The sequence below is a fragment of the Culex quinquefasciatus genome, chromosome 2 (assembly GCF_015732765.1).
Source record: "Culex quinquefasciatus strain JHB chromosome 2, VPISU_Cqui_1.0_pri_paternal, whole genome shotgun sequence".
NCBI classification, from domain to species: domain Eukaryota; kingdom Metazoa; phylum Arthropoda; class Insecta; order Diptera; family Culicidae; genus Culex; species Culex quinquefasciatus.
This window is the reverse complement of record NC_051862.1, coordinates 115958215-115985266: the sequence shown is the minus strand read 5'-3', so window position 1 is coordinate 115985266 and position 27052 is coordinate 115958215. Positions and strand designations below refer to the sequence as shown.

At 36.9% G+C, this 27052-nt stretch overlaps 1 protein-coding gene across 1 annotated transcript; it reads left to right on the top strand.

The window, feature by feature from the left end:
* LOC6051789 (serine-threonine kinase receptor-associated protein) lies at window positions 1–27052 on the top strand. Its single transcript, XM_001868126.2, has 3 exons — window positions 1–506; window positions 25804–26469; window positions 26535–27052. The coding sequence occupies exons 1-3, from the start codon at window positions 392–394 to the stop codon at window positions 26735–26737; spliced, it is 984 nt and encodes a 327-aa protein (XP_001868161.1). The 5' UTR covers window positions 1–391; the 3' UTR covers window positions 26738–27052.

Here is a 27052-nt window from a genome sequence, read left to right as displayed (position 1 = left end):
AAATGAATCACTTTGCTTTTGTCGTCGCTCGCGAGCACCGCCTGAGTCAATCTCATTCGCGGATTAAGTCGGTGTTAGTTAGCTTTTAGTTTTCCATTCTGTTCACATTGTTTTTAATGTCCTCTTGGCAAAAGTAAGGAAAATTAGTAGGTCTACTATTACTTTATCTTTTGCACCTTCCGTAACGAATATTGATCGGGAACTGGTTAGTTAAGTGTAAAATATTGAACCAAGTGAAAAAAAAGAGTCCGCTGCTTTATTACTGCCCCCTTCTGGAAGTGCAACCAAGGAGAACAAGAGAAATTTTGCATCTCGCTTTTTGTGTGTAAACCGTGCGGAAGAGATTGTTCGGAAGTTCCTTGCTTCTTCGCAAAACGTGAACCCCCCCGGTATGGCGAACTTGAAGCAGATCCCGTTGACCTGTTCCGGCCACACACGACCCGTGGTACACCTGGACTTCAGCGATTTGACCGACTGCGGATATTTCCTCATATCGGCTTGCAAAGGTAAGGGGAAAACGTCCAACATTTTAGTTTTTCGTCTATTTTTTCGATACTTTCTTCTGCGATGGCGTTTGAAAATGCCTCTTCTTCAAAACGACCTTCAAAAAATCTTACTGCCCTAAATAATGGTACATACTGTCGAGAATTGAATAACAACTTGCATGGGCGAAAAATAAGAGGATTATATTCACAAGACGTAGCAGTACTGCATAAAATGTGACATTTGCAAGAATTTTGGGACGAAATTTTTCTGACATTGATTACGTATGAATATAATAAAATGCGGCTATGCAATGAATAACATAATATTGCTTTCCAACGTGAATACAGGTTAGCAGGCATTAGTGAAATCACCAATTCGGTGTATCACAATGATTATTAATTTTTATAGTTGGTCGTTCCTCCCATTTCACAGCAGACCACCTTTCAAAATGGAGACACTTATTTTTTTTTAAGAAGGAGTCGAAACTGTATAGGTATGATATTGTAATTTTTACAATTACATTAAGCGAACCGGTACTTCTGTTTGAATAGGGACAGCGGTTTTAAACGCACTCAAAAGCTTCTGAATCGATATTATGATTCAAGAACCTGTTCTAAACGAAGACATCTAAACAACGATAATTGCAATTCGTGAATATTTGGATCCAGTCGGTGCCTTTGAAATTTGGAATCAGGAAATTGAACAAAAACGAAAGTGAATCAGGTGGGATTCGAACTCACACCTTTGGTTTTTTGGGACGCTTTTCAAGGGGATCATAGTTGATCCATCGAAAAAAAGGTTGTCTTATCAACTTTTTTTTTTTGCTTTAAAATAACAAAAATTGATCAGAAATGGGTTTTAAGCGTGTTATTACCACATCCTTCCTCCCCTGTAGATTCTGTAAAAGTGATCTGTTCATAGAATCATCTCTGCGGTAAACACAACGCCGTAGGGCTGGCCGCTTTAATTTGTGCATTACATTTGCGGGGGTTCTCGGATGTACGGCAATTTTTAATATTGACAGCAAAAGTGCTTTGGACTAATTGCAACGCGGCTCTACTTTATTCTAGCTGTTTCATTTTTCAAATAGAACTGAAACAGACAAACAAAACAAAACTGCTCGACGAGTTTGTTTCAAACGTGAGACGATTTGGAACTGGAATAGAACGCAGTTTCAAAAAAAATAGGTATATAGAGATATTCACGTTTTCTTACACACACACTATGATGCTGTGTTGATAATCATACACACACAATTAAAAGCATTTTTTGAAACAACATTTGACCGATTCTTAGCGAAGCTACACCGAAATGTTACTTTTTTCAATTTTCAATGTGATTTTTTATATGAAAAATTTCAATTTAATTATGATCTAATAATTTCAATGTGCTTTAAATGCGTTTTCTTATCTGAAATGCCAAAAATATTGACCAAATAAGGTCTGCAAGTCATTGAATGGAAGCGAAGTTTTTTCATAAATCTGCACCTTTCGTTGTCCCGTCACGAAAAGAAATGGCTGGCAAAAACTCAAATCTCAACCAAATCGTTCAGTTCAAGGAGCAAAAGATTCGTTTTTCAATTTGTGATAATGTGTAGAAGAGCAAAAGTTTAAAAAAATCAATCTGGCAAAACTGTGTCGATTTTTTTGGTGTGCCTTTTAAAAATCCAGTTTTAGATTAGATTTAGCGTGTTATTACCGTTTCACATAAAAATTTACTTAGGGCTTTAGAACCCTTTTGGATCGCAAAGGGCTCTGTCATTCTGAAATGGGTCGTTGGAAACGGCGCAAGGGCTGTCACCACCTAATACCCGGAACTGAGATAAGCTTTATCAGCATTCGGCATATACAAAGTTTTATACAAATTATACTTTTCCATAATGTCGCTACCGTTTAGCGGGTATCTTCAGCAAAGTTACAAGTACAGGTAGGTAAATGCTTGAATTTGGCTTGATTCATTTATTCACTTTTATCCGCGGTGTTGCGCAAAATGAAATAAACCTTTTATATTCTAAAAATTGTTCTTAGGTATCATTGCTATCTACATTATTGCTGAGCATTGCAAATTCCTATTTCTATTCCTATTTTTCGTACAAAATCGCGTTTAAAATTTTTGACCATCTAATTGCGCCATCTAGGGTATATGACCCTATTTTGGACCTAGTACCTATTTTGGACCTATTTTTATTCATCGATGTAGTTCAGGCTTTTAAAGTACGAAATCACTGAATCCAACCAACAGAAAGTGTAAGCAGGATCGTTTTGTAGCTTACCTCTTCCAAAAATGTTAACATTTTTGATTATTTCCGCTTTTTCAGCCACTTTTTCCAATGCCATTCGTATTTCCTACCATTTTCCTAGCACATAGATTAGGTCCAAAAATTCCAGCCTCGTTGCTTATCAGATTTGGCTCGCGACACCTTGATGATTTTTTATGTTTTGCACTGACACCAAGCAATTTCGTTCGGTTTCCGAGCAATGTAACTGTTGTTTATTAAATTCTTTTATGTTTTTCATCACTAAACCATTGAAATAACTATTCTATTATAGAAAAAAACTCAATTCAAAATATTTTTTCATATCAGTCGCGTTGGATCAGTTTTTGGACCTACTTTGCCGTCGGTTCAAGGCTATCACCAACACATGTATAACAAGGTGTTGCCAGTTTAGTTTATCAATTTATTACGATATTTCATTGAAATTAATTGATAATTTTTAATTTAATATTTTGAATTGAATTTCTTGCAGGCCAAGGATTGATACCTAAGAGCATGCAATGGCACTGACCTTGTTGCGTGCTCTTCGGTTGACGTCCACGTAAGGAACATCCTGGAAGGAGCGTAACTAACTACATCCGTAGTTCTGTTAGATCATCCGAATTATCTTGATCAGAACAGTATAGCTCTGGTTCCTTGCGAGTGTCCTATTTTCTTACCTCCACGTTGGCTTGGTTTTCATGATAACCTAGCTGGTGGCCTGTGGAAACGGATCGTAAACCTTTGACCACCGCGGGTCAAAGTCGAGACGGCTAAAAGAAAGGGGCGCGACAATGTGGGAAAGGGAAGTAATTTGTGATTGTAGACGGTATTGTTTTGATTCGCAGTATGTTGAGTCAACTGCTGTGGATGTACCTGAAACATCGCACAACGGGGTTTCTATTCTCTTCATTCTCAGCTACCACCTATCTCCTATTTTTATTTTGCTCTTCTGATTCCCAATTCTTCACTGATTCTTCTATTTAATATCCAACATTTGATTTTAATTTTACTAACTTTTGATTCTCTTATCTCTCAAAGCTTTTCCACTCTTTTCTATACATTGATACTGCTGTAACAAACTTTGTTTTGTTTTTTTTTTTTTCCTTGAAAATATACTTTTCCTTAATGCGCTAGTAATATCAAGTCTATTTATCATTCGCCTAATCTTTTTTGATTTTATTGCGAATTTATTTATTTGAATGATTTTTTATCTAACCTATAAATTATCATTACTATAATCTAAGCTTGTTATGTATCTCTATTTATTAACTATTGTCTAATTTTACATCTAATACATCTAGCTTCTCATTTTTATTCTTCAAAATACGCTCATCATTCTCTTACTATTGATACTTGATTTTTATAAAGTAAATTCTCTTCTACTGTCAATTGTTTTCAATCTTCACCCTTTTTTTCAAACAAGTGAGGTTTGAGCCCTTACTCAATTTATGGAATGATTAAAGGATTAACACAAATATTACTATTGTATTTTTGGTAAACTTTTATAACATGCTTAGGACCAAAAATTGTAACAAAACACCGCGACAAAAGAAATAGCAACAGATAAACAGACTCAACAATAGGGAAGATTTCAGGAGAAAACAATACACAGTAAATAACAGTAAGTTTTTGAATTCAAACTAAAATAAACCAGTTTTTGCTTTAATGAAAGTTGATAGGCACACTATAAATGGTTAGGCGCTTATACTTGCATCAAACCCTACGTAATGTACCACCCCCGGCCGAGTTAAAATGCGTAACCGGAAAAGAAGGTGTGCATGCCTGGCACGAACACTCAAAGCGTGTTCTAGCGTGTTGCTCGTACTGACTCAGAGCAAGGGTGAGATGTAGGTGTAAGGGCAGTGCGTGTTCGTCGGGAACCTTGTGCATAAGATCGGTCAAGGCCCGTTCTTACACTGAAAATTGCGAATTGCGAATTGCGAATATTTTGAATTGAATTTCTTTACTGTAATTATTTGAAAGAAATCTATGTTTTAAAAAGCGAATGATTAACAGCAACAACGAAAATATGTTTTTTAAACGATAAAACTGCAAATTGATGATAGAGATTTAGATGATTGTAAGGACCGATTGCAAAGTATCCCAAAATTTAAACTGATGTTGATTTATTTTTGTCGTAACATCATTATCACCAATTTAGCTGCATATATTTTTAATTGTTGCTTCAAAAAATGCAAACTGGCTACCCTGTTGGAATTGAAGGGGAAACGATTGAAAAACCTAAAGGGTCTAGTTCATTTAATCTTCAGCTGTCACCGTGACAGCTCTCGAGTGGTTTTTGAAAAAGTCATATGAATTAAATTTAAAAAATCTTGTGTTAGTTTTGAAAAGAACCTAAGCGCTAATCAGAAAAATATTCATATGGAAAAAAAAATTACCGTGTCAATCATGTTAGAAACACAACTAAACCAGCAAGAAAAATAAAAATAATCGAAAAAAATAATTTGAAAATGAGGTGCGATGTTAACTTTATGAATTTTATGATTTGTGACATATCTGATTACCGTAAATCTGAGTGATTTTGATGGTTTGAGATTTTTCCGCAAAATGAGGAGTACAAATTAAATACGTACGGAATGGTATGGAATCATTCTGACCGTGGTAGAGAAGTGCTCAAAGTACCTCATGAAGAACTTTTCATGAGATTTTTAAAGGTTTAAAAAGTTAGTTAACTATAATTAATAAAATGTTGATAAATAGCATTATTTTAATCTTCTCAAAGTGTCATGATTTTCTCAATGGACATAATTTTGAATCATAAAACGGAATGCATTTTCGGACTCTTCAGACAATCTTGTACTAGGAAAAGGTAAAATAAGTTTTTGAATAATAAGTCTTATTAAATTTTATTTGTTTTTGAAACATAATTTAAAAAAAAATCTCCCAATTTAAAGGCATTTCAGTAAAACAAATTTCATATAAAATGTGAAGACTTTTGATTCGTTCTTTGAATTCAGTTAAACATGTAATATAAATCTATAATTTAATAAACAAAACTCGTTTCAACGAATTTCAGGCAAAGTTCTGAATTTCCAACAATTTCACCTAAAACTAAAATGTATAAGTTTAAAAAGCTTATAAACTTAGTTAACTAAATATTGACATAAACGATTTTCTTAAAAATTATATCAGCAACCTAAGTGATGGTAAGTTCGAAGTAAATATAATGTTTGAACACCTCAAATCTGCTTTTAACAAAACAAACTATGACTATCTAAGGCACCCTATTCAAATAAAGATTTTTTTCAAATATTTCATTGTTTTTAAAAGTGCAACATGCAGTTAAATTTTTTGTCAAGCAACTGTAAAGTTTAACATGACAGATGAGAAAGTTTCACCCCAAGTTACAAGCTATTATCTCCCTTTAAAATTTCTTGATTGTTTAATAATATTTGAACTTAAGCTCAATTTTAAGTTAAGGTGTTTTTATTGCGACTAATAACGGGTTGTCTTTTATGTTCTAATGCTTGAACAATTAGGTCGTAACAATACGCGAATTGTAAATAGGACCGAGACCTGCTAAAGATGCGCGAGTTTCCATTCAATATAATTAAAACAAAACGTTTTTTTTAAATTCAAATAAATATTTTCCAAATTATAATCGTGGATAGGCCCTTTGGTTTATCAAACCGAGTTTCTGTAAGTGTGCGTGTTGCCACCGTACGCCGCAATTCGAGTTGTCAAAATTTCAACCAATCAGAGTGTAGGTCCAAAATAGGTTCAGCGATGTCTCCAAAATACATTCAATAAGTCCAAAAAGCATCCAACAAATGTTTTACTTGAAATGCTTATTACAATGAAATGGTTAAATTATTTCCAAATTTCAATAGTACACTTTGTTAAGCATAAATTAAGGCACAAAACAATCCTGAAACGAGCCAAATTAGTTAGACTGTTCCTGAGAACAATGCGAAATATGTTGACGCTTTGCATATTAGGTCCAAAATAGGGCCATATACCCTATATGGTTTTAAGGATTTTGTTGGCATTAACTGTTTCTATAACTTTGTAGATCATTGTCAAATTTTATCTCTTATCATTTTTTTAAATATTTGCATTGGAGTTTTTATACAGCAGAACCCTTTAAAGCATTTTTCCCGCGCTTGAAAACTCTTCGAAACTATCCGCTTTCTATCTCTGTTGGGCTTCGAGGAGTGGACTGTAGTTCTTTCGCGGCAACCGGACGTTTCGGATAGGAGCAAAAAATGCGACCGCTCGATTCAACGTGTTGAACTTGACATGTCATTTATTCTGTTGGCATGCGTGTGAGTGTGAGTGTGTTAGTGTGTACGTGTATAGAGCTATCTAAGCCCGATCTCACACACACTAGCACACTATTTGTTTAGCTGGCTGGTACAAAATTTAACCTCACTCTAACTCTATAGAGTTATCTACGTGCGCATGTATTGCGTGTACGTACACGAAAAAAGTGAGGTTAAATTTTGTACCAGCCAGCTAAACAAATGGTGTGCTAGTGTGTGTGAGATCGGGCTTAGATAGCTCTATTTGTGGTAACTCGCACGTTCTGACGTACGGCAGACTGGGGATGATCAAGCGTGATCAACAATCTCTAAAACTAAAAGTGCTAGAATTTTTTGATCATCTACAAGGTTGTAGAAAATTAAAAGTCATATAATTTAAAAACATCAAAAATATATTTTTTTTCTTTCCAAAGGTGAAATAAATTGAAATTGCGTAATATCTTTCGAACCGTGAAAAATTCCGCTATGGTTTGTTCTACAAAATTGTAGAGATTCGAAATATCGTCAACTTTGTAGAATTTTGCAAAATTCTATCTCTTTTAATTTTTCAAATAATTGCTTCGGAGTTTTTAAAGAGTAGAACTCTTTGAAGCATTTTTATTACCAGAATATTTTATATAAAATTTTGTTCGCGCGCTTAAAAACTCTTCGAAATTGATGCTTTACAAATCTAAGACCTAGTCTAAGACTAAAATTGCTAAAATTGTTTGATTTTCTGCAAGGTTGTAGAAAATTAAAAATTGGGATCGAAGTAGGTCGCGAAATAGAAAGATCGCACATTTTTTCGCTCGCGTCATTTTCGTTGGAATAAAATGTGTTAATCGAAATTAATTAAAAGATTTCTTTATTCTTGTCGGTTACGTTCCGTTTCGTGGTCCCCTTCTGCGTACTGTTAGTTCTCCGAGGAAAATTAAGAGTGTCCCCCACAATTCGGGTCTACAAAAGGAAAAGAACTCATGCCGTAAAAAAACCGCCTGGGTCGCTAGGATGTTCCGTTTTTTCTTTGCGAAGCGCCAATTGCTGTTATGTGGTGAATGATTCTAGTAGATTTGTAGTCAGTAGCATCGTGACAGGCCTGTTTTGTGATGTGTGTACCAAACCGTTCCGAAGACGGGTGTCATAGATAGATCCGAGGTCATAGTGGCATTCCGAGGGTAATTACCATGGTGGGATCCTCCAAAGAAAGTGAAGAATCATTACTATCATTTTAAATGATTAAAGTAGTGTGTTGAATATTTCTCTATATTGATGTCTTTGTGAGGGGAGAGTCCAATTTGCTCTCCACCCGAATTGACTGTTTCTTATTCCTGAACTTCTATTCTTCTTTTTCTCTTCCTACCATCTGTCTCTTATATGTCCTTGTGAGGGGATCATCGATCCATCCGCATTGACATTCTATTTTTTAATTTTTCTTCTTGTCTTTCTTCATATTTTTCATTGTTTTTTCACACTTACTACCAGTCTTTGTGAAGGGATACTGAGCTCGATTTGCTCTCCATCCGCATTGACCTATTCTCATCTCATGCTGTAATGGCGGAGACTGGATGTGGATAGTGGAAGACCAAAACTACGCCAAAAGGGAAAAATAGTTTATTAATTATACAATTCGTAAGGATTGTCTAATTACTACATCTATTGACCTCTGTCAGTTTCCAGCTGTCTGCCGCGCCCTTTTAGGCCCCCAACAGAGTGCGAGCCCTGTTTTTCAGCTTTGTCAGACTTTTTCCGGAGTTATTGGAGGTTACTATCGGAAGGAGATTCTCTTCCCCTGAGGACACCGTGAGTGATTTTGCTCTTTCGCGTCCAACCACCCCCTTTTGGCCCTTCATACGGCAGTAATTTGAAGATGTTCACATTGAGTCTGAGCCATTGTAATTCTAGGCAACCGCTACATAGGTCATCCTTGTGGCCCTGTTGGCTATCACATCAAATCAAATCAAAAATTGTACAATTTAAAAATATATAAAAAATATATTTTTCGTTTCCAGAGGTGAAATTTATTGAAATTGCGTAATATTTTTCGAACTACGAAAAATTCTGCTATAGAAAATTTGCAGCAAAGCTAAAAGACACAATTTGGACTATTTAGCAACAATGTCTGTCAAAGATCAATAAAAATTGTTGAATAAACGTTAACACATCTGTTATCAACTATATAAATGTTTATTTCATTGATATACATATACGGGGAAACTATTTTTTTCGTGTTCCAAAACATGTTTTTTGAAGAAAAAATTCACAAATTTTTGCGCGCTCAAAAATTGATGTTCATTATTTTAAAGCAAAAAATTTTTCTCGTCTTTTGTAACCAGTTTCATTAAGATTAAGGTAGGGAATCATGAGAAATAAGCGATTTTTTTCTTCAATTCAGCAGAAAAGAATACGATTTTTGGAAAGTAACCTCATTTTGGCGTCACCTACATTTGAAACACAGTCGCGCTGCAAAACGTCAAAACTTCGATCTACAAAACTGTAGAGAATTTAAATATCTATCTTTGCATTTTTATCTCTTACCATTTTTTAAATATTTTTTTGGGAGTTTTTAAAGAACTCGTTGAAGCATTTTATTACCTGAATATTTGCAATTACATTTTGTTCGCGCTCATGAAAACTCTTTGAAACTCTCTGCTACTAAAAGTGCAAGATTTGTTTTGATTTTCTGCAAAGTTGTTGAAAATAAAAAATAGTACAATTTGAAATTATCATTTTTTTCCTTTTCAGAGGTGAAGTTAATTGAAATTGCGTAATATCTTTCGAACCGCGAAAAATTCCGCTATGATTTGTTCTACAAATTTGTAGAAAATCGAAATATCTACAACTTTGTAGCAAATTACAAAATTCTATCTCTTTTATTTTTTAAATAATTGCTTAGAAGTTTTAAAGAGCATAACGCTTTCAAGCATTTTCATTACCAGAATACTTGCAATAAATTTGTGTGCCCCAAACGCCCTTTACTGGTAATCAAACCACCAATGGCAAGTTCTTCGCCAACCCAAGATCAAGGCCAAATATGGCAAAGAAGCCGTTGACCCATCAACGACGGGTAGCAGTACCCAAGTTGAACGTGTTTATGATTTTTTCTCTCTCTTTCCTGAACATTGCATCAAATAAATAACTGCAGGAAGAGATATCTTAACGTACAAAGGTACATGCCCGTCGTGTAGAACCAGTCGTCGTCGTTGTCTATGCTAAAAGACTGCTCAATTTTGTCGTTTGCCTTGAGGTTGCACGACGATTGATACTTGCCTTTCCTGGCCCGCTTCTCGCTACTTTTCGCGACATATCGCTCTATACTGCACGAGCATGTTGTGATGACTCACAGAGTTCTGTTAGACTACCGCAAGGAACTGTAGCCAAACGCACGCCTTTATTGAATCCGTTTTAATTAGGTGGGAGTAGAAAGATTATAACTTGAAGTCGAGCTCCCTTCGGGATTCGAACACTTCTTCACTGTTGTAATGCTAGTTGAGAGTGTGAAACCATGTGAAAGTAAAGTATGAATGACTAGTTTTTTTTTTGGTTTGGTAGAAATACAAATAGCCAAACAAAATATCAATCTTCGGGAAAATATAACACACACACATCACATCGAAATGCGAACCAATAATTAAATTTTACAATTGTAATTCTTTACATTCTCAGATAATTCTAAAGTAGCAAATTTATTGCACCGTTTAGTAACAAAACCATTGCAGTTCAGGTTACGGGTTTAGAAACAACTGTTGGGTTCTTTTGACATGTAATCTTAATCACTTTAAATTTAGAATTTTGTACACATATGTCCAGGATATCCAGGCGCGTCCCTTCATTGGCTCACCAGACCCTCCAGTGAGGACAAACAGCAAAGAGGAACTCGGAGTTGTGCTGCTGCGTAACCTGCTGGCATTGAAAATCAATTCAAGGCAGTGGAATATCAAACAGTAAATAAAAACTGATCGTCACTCGCAAACGTGCCGCGACCAAGTACTGGCGCGTATTTCCTAGAACAGGAGTGCCCAATCTTGTGTGGCGTTTATCGCCATTTTTGCCATGAACGATGAGATCTGTTCCGTTCTTGCTCGTTTTAATAGTTCGGCTCGTGATCTTGTTGTCGGTTAACCGACTTAGAGAAAAGACACAACCAGCAGCGAGTTTAGACACCCCTGCCCAGAGTAGAACAGAACCAGCCTCATATAGGAAAAGGGAGATTTATAGGAAGCGAACGTGAAAAAGGCGCGGAGTGCGAGCTAAAGAGCGAGAGTGAATGGAAGTTGAAAACGGACAACCTTCAGAGCAACACGGGAATAAAGGGTTTCCGGGGTGCGTGATCGTAGTACAAAAATGGTCACATTGTAGGACTAGCTCTACAGAAAGTTGGGTATCCAGCCAATCTTTCGAAGGGATCCTGGAGAGTTCCTTAGGTTAGATTACGCCTAGCACTTTTCTTGTCATTTATTAACATTTGTAGTGTGCCATTGCATCGGAATGCATTGAAACATCACAAGCGTTAAAGCGGCCAGGCCTACTGCGTAAAGTCGTATCGCAGAGACATGATTCGTTTTGATATAGGTTGAGTTTGAGCACAGAGTGTTCGAACAACAACACAATACTGAATCGACAGGGGAGAAAGAAGCGTGGGGACACACCACCATATATGCTCCGAGATTTGGTTTATTCGTTGGGAGCCCCACACAGAAAAAAAAAGTTGAATTTTGGAATGTTGAAAATTTGGTAGGTTGAATATTACCTCTTTATTTGTGTAATATTACATAAAAAATGTGTAAAAATGTGAACCTGATGAATATTCATCAAAAACTGATGAAAATTCATCATTTTCTGGGGTAAAATTTATCATTTATTTTGCCACAAAATCTGTCACCATTTCCTGATGAATATTACCATCATTTTTTTCTGTGCATGCTAAGAAGGTTTGATATGTATACTTCGAGTCCCTCTGGGATGGGACATTGTATTTCCACGAATGCCCTGGACACTATTTGCCGTGGTTATAGCACAGGGGTGCTCGAAGTTTTTGAATGGCGGGCCAAATTTGCAACTCACATGAGCTTGCGGGCCAACAGTAGAAAAAAGGTTTATTTAAAAAAAAATATGGGTCATTTCGCGCCAACTGACACACCACTCGAAATGCACTTTCTCTGATCAAGCTCAAATTTGGTGGAGCTGTTGATGCTATCAAAAAATGTAAGAATCCCGATTTTGCACCAAATTGGACCACCCTTTCTTCTTTGGCACCGCCCCAAAGTTTTGCAATTTGGCCATATCTCGGAATCAAAAAATGATCGAGCAATATTCGAAAGTTTTTTTTAAAAGGAACCGCTACATATGTGATTTTTCCCTATCTTAATGTGGGTGTCAGGTTAGGATGCGGGTTTTTAAAAATTTAGATTTTGTAGGATTTAGGATTTTAACTAGGGCCAAAATAAGTAATAGTGAATTTATTAATTCTATAAGAATCGGTGATTTTCATTCAAGTAGCATAAAAACCATTCTGATTTGTCAATATTTCCATAGAGTCTCGATCAATCAATAGTGAAATGATATCGGACTAAATTCGTTGATCTGTTGAACTAATGGTTGTCGGATTATGCGATTGTATCGACCATTGTTGCGAATCGAAGATCTACTGGAATTCTGACGATCAAATGGTCGTCTGTTTTTCAATTCACGACTTGTAAAATATGAACAGTTAATCTATTTTTATTGTTTTTAAAAGAAGCCAGGTTTTAAAAGAAGCGTACTAGAATTTTTTGCTATTCATTACAATTTCGGAGATTTGAGATAAGAGTAGCTTTCGGATAGGTTTCTTTAGGGACCATCCATCAACCACGTGGACACTTTTTTGGAAATCTCAACCCCCCCCCCCCTTCTCGTGGACAATTGTCCATACAAAAAAAAACTTTTTTGTAGGGATCGTGGACAATCGCCATACCCCCAAGTTTCCACGTGGTTCATGGATGGTCTATTCAATTCAAGTTAGGTAGGTTTTTTTTAATTCTTTGTCCTCTATCTTAACCTATACCCTAACTGGCTCAATCGGCCTTGCCATCACGGAGCCGTGCGTCTATTTATAGATCCAAGATCTATTGTTCTTCGTCTTGTTGGATGTTGATGATCTCCTGGGGGTCTTGTTGAAAGAGTCTTCCTTCCTTCCTTCACGCGTTGCGGTGTGGTTGGTTGGTCATCTTCCCGTCCATTCCCCACTCACCCACCGCTAGTTGTTGTAGTGGGGGGAGCGGCATGTGTGTGTGTGTGTGTGTGGTAATTAATTACCGTGTGTCTGATGCTCCCAGAGGGAGCAGGGGGTTCAAATTGCCACCGAAAATCGGTGGCGAGGTGACCGGGCGGGATTCGATCCCTGATCGTCTGCTTGAAAGGCAGATCGGCTAAGTACCCGGACTTAAGTTAGGTAGTTATCCGCAAATGAATATTTGAACTTATATGAATAATTGAACATTTTGGACTTATGCATAACACACAACTGTGCATTTATTCAAGAGTCAGATCCATACAGCGTCAGTGTTTATTTGGTCGAAGTGAACTAATTCATTGGCAGATCTGATTCTAGTTGTAATGTACGACAAGACTACTGACGGACGTGACAGGATGAGGGCCCAGTTTAGAGTTTTCAACATCAACGATGTGTGGCTTGGTCACCCTCCCAAAAACAAACTAATAAGATTTTTTTTACAAAATATTTGTGTAGGGTACATGGCCCTATTTTGGACCTACTATGCAAAGCATCAAGATATTTCGCTTTGTTCTCAGGATCGGTCTAACTCAGGGGTGACCAAAGTATGGCCCGCGGGCCAAACGTGGCCCGCGAGGTGATTTTTTGTGGCCCGCGAACCAATTTTGAATGATCATGTAAAATGGTCCGTTTGACTCTTGTAAAGCGGTTTTATCCTTTTTCAAAATTAGAATTATAACATTTTTATGCTGATCTTTTTTTGTTTATAAAAATAAGATTAATATTTTGATCCCCATTTCACGACACAAATATTTTGTCCAATAACCATAATAATTCAAACAATTTCACACTTTTCAATTTGAGTAATCTAGTTAATATCGTCAAAACTTTCATCTAACATTTTAGGAAATATTTATAACACGTTCGAATTTGACTTTGGTAGAAACCTGTGCTAATTGCAAAAAGTATTTATTTCATTATTAACACCTAAACTCTCAAGCTCGAGAAAAAGGGGTAATTTGTATGGAATGGTCCATATGAACCTAGGGAGTTTAGGTGTTAATGCTAGGGAGTTTAGGTGTTAATGAGAAGTCATAATGACCCTTTTCATGAAATTACCATCAAATTTACTTTGCACTCAGAAACCTTCCCTTGGGATTCAAACTCATGACAGGTGGATAACGAATCTAATTGACTACCATTTGATTCAGGCAGACAAAATGTTGAAATCGGACGAATAAGGCTGATGGAAATATTTTACAGAGCTTTTTATAATTGGATCGAAAAACTAGGAGCTAAACATTTTTTCAAAAACTTCAAAATATCACGGGAATTTACATGCAAATTGCTGCAGAAATCCATTAAAAATGCATTCCTCTGCGTTCAGAATCATTTTGATCATGGTCGGGTTTATTCAAAAATAAATTGAATTTTTGTTTGTTTTCGATGATTACGTGTTATTCGCCAAAATGTTTTTTTTTTTCGTCGAGAATACATTTTTTTGAAAATAATGATTGAAATTCAACTTTACGGGAGCTTAACAAATTTTGTAACATTTTTTCATTGAAATTACATGTCACAATTTTCGAAATAAAAAAAAATTAATGAAAATATAAGTTGAAAGTTCATACAATTTTGTTTAAACCTAAAACAATAAAATCAACATTACTGATAAAAAAGTGACATTTTATCTTTTCTATTATTATTTTTTATTAACGAACGTGTTTTAAAAATAACAGAAATTTCAGAAAACATCAACGTATTTTTTTAAAGGCCTTTTTTGTAAATTTGGCCCGCATGCTCATTTGAGCTTAAAAATTTGGCCCGGCTTTCAAAAACTTTGAGCACCCCTGGTTTAACTAATTTGGCTCGTTTCAAGATTGTTTTGTGCCTTAATTTATGCTTAACAATGTGTACCATTGAAAATTGAAAATAATTTATCCATTTCATTGTAATAAGCATTTCAAGTAAAACAATTTTTGGATGCTTTTTGAACTTATTGAATGTATTTTGGAGACATCGCTGAACCTGTGTAAGGAAGAAGTTCGTCGTTCGGCCGGTCCTCGATAATTTTCATTTTCGGCGTGTTTTCAGTGGATTTATTAGTTTCCGTTGTGACGAAACTATTAAAACTGACTTACAGAAGAGAAATTCAATGAAATCTAGTGCAAACTGTAGAGGATTTTTAAGATTTTCATCAATTTAATGCATTTTTTTCTTCTTCCTGTTTGTTTTGTTATTGTGCTTCGTGTAGCTTTCCTTGGCATATTTCGTTTAAACGTCAGTTTTGCTGCGTGGGCAAGTCTGGGCTCTCACGACACTCACCTCTCTCTCGGAAATATGAGTGCTTGTTTTGATTGTGGTACAGTAGAATTAGAATTTTGTCAACGGTTTTCTGGGAACTAAGGCAGTTTTATCTAGATTCATTTAATTTTTCTCTTGTTTTGACAAGGTTTAAATTATCGTCCGCGTTGTATTCGGGAGTTTTCGGGATATTTAAGATTGCGCTTCCTAGCAAAAGTGAACATATTTCGGTCGTTTCGCGTCGTAGTTTAAGCTGTTTCGTTATATGATGGCATATTGTAAATTTGCGTCGCGTACGGAAAATTACGCTGTCGAGCATTACATCTAGGCGAAGAAACGACGCTGGATTTACATTTTTTAATTGGACCTGGACATCATCACCATAGGAGAAAAGGAGAAGGAAAGAAAATAGTGGCAGCTGCTTCGAAAATTTGGTGAGATCAGTCCATATCGGACATTTTGAAAACTGATATATTTTTACTTGCCACTTATTAAATACGCGCTGATCCCTGTTTTGCCTGATGGGATTGGAAGTTTAAAGATAGATCGAGGACCCGTCTGGTTCTTGCTTTATCTTTAGGCGGGGCTAGACAAGAGAAGTCCCCAAGCTGCGGGTTGCAATTTTTTTCAGCGATTTTTTTAAATTATTTGTATTTGCTTTGGGTGTTGTTTTTGTCTTCAAAAATGGCATAGTTGCAAAAAAGCGCATTTGAACAAGAAAATCCAAAAGAAATAAAATTTAAGTATAAAAGTAAATAAATGAAGATGATAGTGAAGATGCATTAAATTTAAATATCAAATTTGATTGAATATTAAAGAAATTAGGAGTTTGGTTCAAAATGACGTATATTTAAATTTAAAAAATGTGGTAAAAAAATATAGGGGAACTATACCCTTTTTCAGCCTATTTCTATTATCAGCCTATCAGCACTTTGATCATGAATTACAGCTTTCATAAAGTGTTTTTGACTGTTCCAAAGTAATAAATAGCTCAAAGAAAAGTGAGCAAGCAATTCTTCATTGTTGATACATCTAAAATTTTTGATTTAATAGCGGAAAATGGCAAAAGTGATGAGAATTGGTCGAACGGCTTAGAGTGATTAAAATGGGTATATTTCCCCTATTGCATTTAATATAAGTTAACATTTTTTAATTATATTTTAAAATTCAAATAAGGCTGGTACAAATATTTTTGAAAGTTTTTGTCCCCCCCTTCAAAATTGGCCCGAAAAATCAGGGGGCAAAAAAATATTTTGCAATAAACTTCAAAATTTCAATGAAAATTCAAGGGCAACCAGCTGAAATCAAATTAAAATACATTCTCCTGCGTTTAAAATTATTTTTAGCATGTTTGGGTTTATTAAAAATCTTAAGATTTTTGAAAATTTTCGATGCAAAATCTTTTTTTCGATACAATTTTTGTTTTTGTCAGATCTTAGATTTTTGAAAACTAATGATTGCAAAACAACTGAACTAGTGTAAAATGCATTTTAAAACACTTTTTCATTTAAATGTGAAGATTATGGCTTGTTATTTAAATTTTTATATTTTTTATTTTTGCCCCCTTGACCTCGACCAGGGCCGAGGGACAAAAACTTTTTTAAATATTTGCATCGGCCTAAATACCAAGCGAAACAATGTTATTGGGCCAATGTAAAATTGTAAACAAAGAGTAAACTAGTATAAAGTCAGTGGAGGAGTAAGGATAAATTCCGATTACCTACGCAAACATATTAATAATATTTGGAATAGTTGTACATACCATAAATCATTGATAGCCGGGGTGACTATGATAGTTTTATGATTTTATTGTAAAATTAAAAATACGAATTAAATACAAACCCTTGGGCATGAGTAAGGACCTCGACGCCGTTAGCAATGTTGGCTTTTAAATAAAATTTCGTGATAATATCACTTCCCCCCAGCCAACATTTTTGCCATGCGAAGCGGGCCTCGACGCTGTGTCTAGGTTTAATTCCTAGCTAGGAGCCATCATTTTCTTAAGAGGTGGTCCCAAGGCCGAGTAGGAGTTCATGAAGCAAATTAGTCGTCTACCACGGGACCATCCATAAACCACGTGGACCCTTTGGGGGGGTATGGCGATTGTCCACGATCCATACAGAAAAGTTTTTTTTTGTATGAACAATTGTCCACGAGGGGGGGGGGGGGGTAATAGATTCACAAAAAAATGTCCACGTGGTTTATGGATGGTCCCCACCCCTTTTAAATTGAAAAATGAACTCTGAAACCAGCGCTTACTGAAACAGAGGCCTCTTCTAAGCATTGCACTGCCGTTCTACGCATAATTGTCCCATGTTCAAAAAAGTGCAACTGAGAAAAACACGATTGAAATTTTTCGACCGATTTCTGTGTTTCTACGCATAATTGTCCCGTGGGTTCCAATTCGCCCTATGTGTCCCTAATCGCCCCAGTTAGCAGTTTATCACCCTTATTTGGGATTCTCTTGCTATACAACAGGTAAACAAGACATAATGCTTAGTAAAACTAATGATTCCGTGTAAGAAAATACTTGGTTGGACAATTATGCGTAGAAGTTTAACGATGGGACAAACAGACTTGGTGTTGTTTTCAATGAGTTTACGAACAAAGTACCAGATTTTATGTGTTTTTCTTAAAGTACACATCAAACTAAACATAAAAATGCCATAAAGTCAAAATCGTCCAAAACTGACATGGGACAATTATGCGTAGAGCGGCAGTGTAGGATAGAATGGATTTTGAAATTTGTTTAAAAAATAGTTACGTGCGTAAATTTTAAACTTCCATTTAAGTAATCATTCAAAGCATTTTGATATGTCAAAATTTCCATAGAGTCTTTTGGTCAATCAATAATGTAATGATATCGGACAAAATTCGTTAATCTGTTGAACTAACGGTTTTCGGATTATGGTTGTGTCGACCATTGTTGCGAATCAAGGATCTACTTGAGCCTTGACGATCAACTGTTCATTTATGTTTATGAACTGTTTGTTTATGTTTAGATTAGATTAGATTATGTTTATGAACTGTTCATTTATGTTTATTGGTTTTTGGAAGCGGCAAGACTGGTTTAAAAACAAGGTCCTTTACCTTATTTGGCGTTGTAATAAAACATTTGAGGATTTGAGATTAAATTTACTTTCAGACAGTTTCAGACAGTTTAGGTTGTTGATTTAAGTTAGTTAGTTTTCCGTAGATGAATAACTGGACTTAAATGATTAGTTGATTTGGTCGAAGTGTAATATTTCATTGGCAGATCTGTTTCTATAGTTGTAATGTACGACAAGACTACTGACGGACGCGACAGGTCGGCAGTTAGTTTTCATCTTTTGTTCTCTAGTATTTTTTTATTTCCTTTCAATTTGGAATACATCATAAGTTTATTTTGTATAGATCTCCGATTAGTTACATTTTCTAATTTAATTAACTATTAATTTAATTTATTCCGGGCCTTTTTACTTTGAATTACATCCAAGTTCTTACTACTCACACCAACACTAATTTTCTTTCACCTTCCCCCTCCTGATCCCCTTTATCTTCCGGTGGTGTTCATTTTGTATGCAATAATAGTTCGGCCATTACCCTTTTTTCCACAAGAAACCGGACTTGGACTGACTTGAGGCCGCGTCCCCCACCTTGCTCCGTAAAACGAAAACGAAACGAAAATTAAAAACACGAATTAAATACAAACGGAATGGTATGAAACTATGTTGACCTTGGTAGATAATTGTCAACAAATTTTGAAAAGTTTTAAAAGTTAGTTAACTATTCAAATTCAAATTCGGTTTTATTGGTGAATAATCAAGATACAATAAGTTCTTTTGAAGTACAAAACAGAGTTTTGGAGTTCCTTTCAGCTGTGTGTTACATCATAATCCATTTTGGAACAGTTATTGCTTGTAAATAAAGGTGTTACCAAGAGTAAGAAAAATTTTTTAAAAAAAACTTACTAAACTTGCTAGGAAAAGGGGATAGAAATAGAGAAAGCTTAAAACTAGATCACAGTTTTTTATCCTTTATAGATGTGCTTAATCATTAATTCCCCGAGGGCTAGAAATTGCTCCGCCTTGTTACGGCAGCTCCGAAACCGCGTCATCATCTCCCCCGCGAGAGCAAAGAACTCCGGCAGGGTAAAGAGATCTTCCCGGTGACTTCTTGCTGGGCCGCATTGCCGCTACCGGCCGCGACCACGCTGGCAAACGATCGCCCCCAGCCAGGAGGGATCGCTGGGTTGTCCGCTGGAACCGTACGCTGGCCAGCTGCAGGAACGGCTGCACTCGTACTTCGTTGAGGAGGGTGGGACGCTGCTGCTTTCTTCTTCCTCTTTTCCTGCTCCTCGAGGTAGGACTTGCGCGCAACGCATCCGCGGTAATTACCGGTATGGTTACCGCCGCAGTTCGCGCACTTTACGCGCGGCTTGGTTTGTTCTGCGTTTTCCCCAAGTCCGCCTTTCGTGGCAGTGCGCACACCTCCGAGAGGTGTGACTCACCGCACTTCACGCAGCGGGGCTGGAGGTTGCAGTTCCGCGAGCCGTGGCCGAATTTCTGGCAACGGTGACATTGCGCTGCGTCCGTCGGATTTTGGAGTAAAACCGCCAGTTTACCCAAAACCGTCCAACGCCTTAGTCCGCCGCAGGTCTTGAATCTTGACGGTGCCGCGGTCGAAGTACAACAGGTACAGTGTGTGTGTACCTGTGACTGTTGTCTTCCGCGAGAGGACTTTTATGTCTCGCGGCGTTATTCCGGCACCCGAGAGGTGCTCCTTGAGGACGGAGGTCGGGCGGTCTTGGTACCCCTGCAAGACAATCTTTACAGCGGTCTTCTGCGCGGGGTCAAATGTGTAGAATTTGAAGTTTTTAAGCTTAAATTTCTCCACAACCAGGTCGAAGTTCTTTTGGTCAAATGTGAACACTTGCACTGACGCTTTACCTATTTTGAGGCAGTACACGAGGCCTTCCAGCTGCTCGTCAACATCGTCCGCCAGCGTGTCCAAAACAAAAATTGGTGGTGGTCGTCGTTCCTTTGGAGTAATTACTTTTTTTGGCGTCGGCACTTTTTTCCGTGCACGACCATCGTCGTCGTCGTCGTCGGTAGAGCTACCGTCGGTGTTGTTGTAGCTGCTTTCCTCGTCACTCAGCCTCGCGAACTTGTTACTGGTGGGAATGTTGGCGGATGTTGAAGCGCCATCGGTCGACGGATTGCCGGAAGTAGCTGAACGGAGCCTAATAGGGCTGCGATCCTGGACGCGGTAATTAGCGTGTAGTAACTTGGGGTCGAATCCTTTGGCGCTCACACTCCCCGGCGCGATGGCGGTCGACGCGGCGTTGGTTTGTTTACCTTTTTGCACACGGCCGGTAGACGAACTTCGCGGGTTTTTCGAGGCCGCACTCGAACTGCCACGGCCACGGCCGGCCCTTGGCATGCTGTTGGAGCAAACTCGCGGCTAATCACGGTAAATTACGGCGAAAATTTTCGAAAAAACGATGGAGCACTGAGCACTTGACTGCTGCTTGCACTCGTGCGTACACGGAGGAGAAGTTAGTTAACTATAATTAGATAAACAGCATTATTTTATTACTTTGAAAATGTCATGTTTTCTCAATGAAAATGAATTTGAATTTGAAAACAGAATGCGTTATCAGATTTTTTGAACAATTTTACTCTTAAAATAGTTCAAATTGTTACTGAAACAGAATTCAAAAATATCTTCAAATTCATTAGAATTTTTAGTACCACAAGTTTTATAGTAAATTTGTTTTTTTATCTATTCTTCTCTATATTACGATTTTTTAAATTAGACATTCGAAGTAACTGTACAAAAAGTGAATTTGGCGTAATCACTATCAAAATCACCCCGGTTTTTTAACAATTTATGAAAACGCTCTATGATTTTTTTTTTGGTGAAAACGTTCATGGACATAACGATTTTTTTTTTAACTTGTTTAGGAATTTTGTTACGAGAGGGATGGGGTCCAAAAATCATTTTTTTGCGTTACGTAGTAATTTTTTTTGAAAATGTGTGATTGTTAAATGACTGCGTTCAATTCAATCCAAAAAAATTGGATCAACTGCTCGTAATTTCAAGTTTTTTTTTAAATTAAAAATATCTTTATTGAACTTTCTTATAATAATTACATTTCATTTACATTCTAAGTGGTATGGCTAAATGCTCTTCATCTTTGTTGTATTTTTCGTTTTATTATTAACTGTTCACATTCATTTTACCTGGATCGTCATGGCTGTAGTATTCGATCTTTGTGTTGTTCAAGAAATCCCGAACGTAGTTGTAATCCATTCTGGTAGGTAGCAGAATTTTGAGTCCATCAGCACACAAGCGAATGGATGCTCGTAAAGCACCAGATTTAATAAATCCGGTCAGGCCCTTTTGCACCGAGTCCGATGATGATGTTTAAACAACGATTTTAATTTAAATATTTTTGAATTCTGTTTCAGTAACAATTTGAACTATTTTAAGAGTAAAATTGTTCAAAAAATCTGATAACGCAGTCTGTTTTCAAATTCAAGTTCATTTTCATTGAGAAAACATGACATTTTCAAAGTAATAAAATAATGCTGTTTATCTAATTATAGTTAACTAACTTTTAAAACTTTTCAAAATTTGTTGACAATTATCTACCAAGGTCAACATAGTTTCATACCATTCCGTTTGTATTTAATTCGTGTTTTTAATTTTCGTTTCGTTTTCGTTTTACGGAGCAAGGTGGGGGACGCGGCCTCAAACCTTCGCTGACGTGAGCAGGATCGACTGTGTATTTGCAAATCCTAATTTACCCAATGACATTGTTTTGCTTAAATTATAATTAAAAATGGGATTCAATACAGCACACAGTGTTAAAAACGTTGCATTTTTTCTGACAAAACAGAATTTTGATAAACTATTGCTAAAACCAAAACCAAACCACATTCTTCAGTTAAGTGCATTTGGGTCAACTGAACCAACTACCTGTTGTCTCTAAATTTGCAAAACAGTTCCAACTGACAAAGTCAAAGTGAAATAAATAGCATTTTTCCGAGATTAAAAAAGTTGCATAAGAACATTGGTCGGCTTCAAATAAAAAATTATCCAAACACTATTTATGAAATGTTGATTTTTTGCATTAAAGTCGAACAGTCACTTAAATTTCAAAGCAAGATATTGAATAGTAAATCAGAAACTACTAAAGATGATAAAGGTAAGGTTTGATTTTTTGATGAATTATCAAAATTATTTTTACATATATTTTTTTTATTTTTGTATGTATGTATGTATGTATGATCCCCATACCCGCAGGCAACTTGGTCCTGGAACACATGTGAGCGCTACAAATCTGAAATATAAAAATTGTGGGTTTTACGAGTGGTTCTCCAATGATGGAAGACATAAATTTTTAAGAGCAAGTATTTCAGAAAAAGAGCACTAAAAAAACTGGCTTTGAATTCCGGGTTTCGGGTCAAAATTCAATCGATTTTTTTCTGGGACGATTCCCTGCCGTGCACGATTTTTTTTAAAGATTTCTGAGAAAAGCATTTTTCCAAAAGCAATCCTTAAACCTTTCTTTTCTAAAAAAAGGCAAAAATCATACAAAAATAATCAGGACTCTGGATTGTTTTTCGCAATTCGCAATTCGCAATTTTCAGTGTAAGAACGGGCCTTGACCGATCTTATGCACTAGGTTCCCGACGAACACGCACTGCCCTTACACCTACATCTCACCCTTGCTCTGAGTCAGTACGAGCAGCACGCTAGAACACGCTTTGAGTGTTCGTGCCAGGCATGCACACCTTCTTTTCCGGTTACGCATTTTAACTCGGCCGGGGGTGGTACATTACGTAGGGTTTGATGTAAGTATAAGCGCCTAACCATTTAATGTGTGCCTATCAACTTTCATTAAAGCAAAAACTGTTATATTTTTAGTTTGAATTCAAAAACTAATTGTTATTTACTGTGTATTGTTTTCTCCTGAAATCTTCCCTATTGTTGAGTCGTGTTTATCTGTTGCTATTTCTTTTGTCGCGGTGTTTTGTTACAATATTTTGGTCCTAAGCATTTTAGAAAAGTTTTTCAAAAGTACAATAGTAATATTTGTGTTAATCCTTTAATCATTCCATAAATTGAGTAAGGGCTCGAACCTCACTTGCTTAAGAAAAAGGTGAAGTTTCAAAACAATGGACAGTGAAGGAAATATACTATGTAAAGAATCAATAGTAAAAGAAATACAGTAATTTATGAAGTAGATAAAGAAATTAACAAACAAGCTTAGATTGTATTGAGGGCAATTTACAGGAAAGACGAGAAATTATTCAGAGGCACATGATAAACAAAACAAAATTGACATCGCTGCCAAATTAAGGGAAAGCAGACAGTTTGTTACAGCAGCATCAATTGGTAAAATAGAGTGGAAAAGCGTTAAGAAATAAGAGAATCAAATAAGTAAAATCGAAATCAAATGAAGGATAGTAAACAGAAGCCGTTTTAGAAAATCAGTGAAACAAAATAAACAGAGGATAGCTGTTAGCAGAAATGGAAAGTAGAGAAACCCCGTTCTGTGATGCTCAGGTACATCCACAGCAGTTGACTCAACATACTGCGAATCAAAACAATACCGTCTACAATCACAAATTACTTCCCTTTCCCACATTGACGCGCCCCTTTCTTCTAGCCGTCTCTACTCTGACCCTCGCTGGTCAAAGGTTTACGAGTCGTTTCCACAGGCCACCAGCTAGGTTACACCTTGTCATCATGATGACTAAACCAAGCCAACGTGGAGGTAAGAAAATAGGACACTTGCAAGGAACCAGAGCCATGCTGTTTTGTCCAAACAGCACTACGGATGTAGTTGGGCTCCTTCCGGAATGTTCCTTGCCTAGGTGTATCAACCGACGAGTATCATCAGTATGATGCACCCTTGGCCTGCAATCAGGACTCTGGATTGTTTTTGCAACATTATCCGTTAAATTCAGGTGTTCCACAATTTTGGGAGGTACAATAACATTCCACAATTATGGAACAGGCAATTTCCCGGCAGTGATTTGCTGCTCTTGTCTCAAACTGAAGTACTTTTATAAGTGAAATAGCAAAATAATGGCCTAAACGAGGTCCTGAAAATAGTTTGGTCGAAAGAAAAGTTGCATTATGCATTTTATTGACAAATTGCCACTAAAGTGTTCCGAGTCTTTGTTCCTTTTTGTTTAGCTAAAAAACGATACTTAATCCACCGTAAGGTGGTTGATGCCTTCCTCACAATAGTAGAGTTTTTTTTTGTAAAATAACATCTTCTTACAAATGTTTTCTAAATAAAACTTTATGTACACAGAAAAAAATATGTAAATTTACTCGACACGGAAAAAATGAATCGCATGTAATCTCAGTTGATGTAAACTTGAGATTCGACGTAATCGGTTGAAGCATACGTAAAATCACGTTTTAACGTATAATTTGTCGCAAATTTACATCAAATTGCATTTAAATTTAAATGTTTAATGACGTGCAAAAGTGTTACATCATAAATGATGTAACATTCGGAAATATTTTTTTGTGTGTACTCATTACTCGATAGGGTTGTCAGATATTTAACCTTTTGGACTCGTTGGATAGGTAATTAGATTAGCATCCAACGAGAGGTCGCATGATTAATTCGGACATCGTTTCTATCGAAATATCTGAGATCCGGCTTCTAACGAGTGAATAAACAACACTGAAGTGCTCATAACTTTTTATAGGGTTGCCAGATCTTCAATGTTTTAGACTCTTTGGAAAGGTCTTTCGATTACTAATCTAACTAGGGGTCACACGATAGATCCGGACAGCGTTTTCATCAAAATATCTGAGATCCGGCCTCTAAAAAGTGTATAAATAAAACTTAAGTGCTTATTACTTTTGATAGGTTTGTCAGATTTTCAATCTTTTGAACTCGTTGGAAAGGTCTTTTTAATACCAAGAGATTCCAATAAAGTGTCCACGTGGTTTCTGGATGGTCCCAATACTTATTTTCACATAATTTACCGGAAATGTTAGTAAGAAAAACAGCCAAAGTTGGCCCCATAAAAAATGACATGTTTTAAAACATTGGCAAAGCACATAAAACAAGTAACACATCCAACATTAGAATTAACTAAATGTTTAAGATTTCTTTTTCCAATACTTTTTAAAGATCAAAAATTTGTTGAAAAATGATTTTTAGCAAATATTTAGATCAAAGTCCGCCTAGAGACGGGGTTGAGTTGTACAGGGTTAAGATTAACAACTTTATTTGCAATCGGTAACAGTAAGCTATGTTTCTCTTCCAGATGGCAAACCAATGCTGCGTCTTGGCGACACCGGAGATTGGGTTGGTACATTCGAGGGCCACAAGGGAGCGGTTTGGGGCGTCGCGCTCAACAATAAAGCCACGTTGGCGGCATCGGGCGCCGCCGATTTCACCGGGAAGATCTGGAACGCGGTCACCGGTGAGGAAGTGCATAGTTTGCAACACAACCACATCGTCAAAACAGTCGCATTTGATAGCAATAGCCAATGCCTAGTCACCGGAAGTAACGAAAAGTTGGTGCGAGTGTTTGACCTGAACGCTTCGGGCTCTGCGGTGGAGTCGTACTCTGGCCACGCCGGCAACATTAAGCGGGCGATCTTTGCCCGGAACGACAAGTACGTGATTAGTTGCGCCGACGATAAGACTTTGCGTCTGTGGGATCGCTCGGCCGGGCAGGAAACGATGCGTGTTGAGTTCACCGCCCATCCGAACAGTCTGGAGCTGTCTCGCGATGGAAACATACTGACAGTGACGTACGGGTCCAATGTTGCCTTCTTCGAGACCGAAACGCTGAAGAAAATGAAGGAAATCATGGTACCGACAAAGGTCAGCTCGGCCAGTTTACATCCGGACAAGCAGATATTTGTTTGCGGCGGTGAAGATTTTAAAATGTACAAGTTTGACTACATCACTGGCAACGAAATTGGTAAGTCGCATAGAAGTACATAGAACTCTTAGATTCTAATCGTATGTTTATGTTCCATTCCCCAGAATCCTTCAAGGGCCATTTCGGGCCGGTTCACGCGGTGAGCTTTAGTCCGGACGGAGAGCTGTACGCCAGTGGTTCGGAAGATGGCACACTGCGGTTGTGGCAAACTACGGTCGGCAAGACTTACGGTCTGTGGAAGTGTACCGAGCCGACGGACCTCAACAATTCTGTCAACTCGTCTAGCCGTGAAGTTACTGCCAACTGAAAGTTGCCGGGGAAAAGTTGGACATTGAACATAGCTCTCACTCGTATCAAAACGATGTGTGTATGGATGTGAAAGAATGCGTAGTCCTCTTCTTTTCCTTCCATTCTGTTCTGCTGTTGGAAGCCGCAGAATTTAATTATTTATCCCGCCAACTACCTTATACAGTGTAACTCCTACGATTCATTACGTTATCCACTTTCAAGATAGTGAACAGTGTGTGTCCATTGCTTAGAACTTTACAGGAAGTGTATCGCGTACATATAAGTAATTTATTATTTCAATAATTAAATTACGTTTTTCCATTCGAAGGTTGAA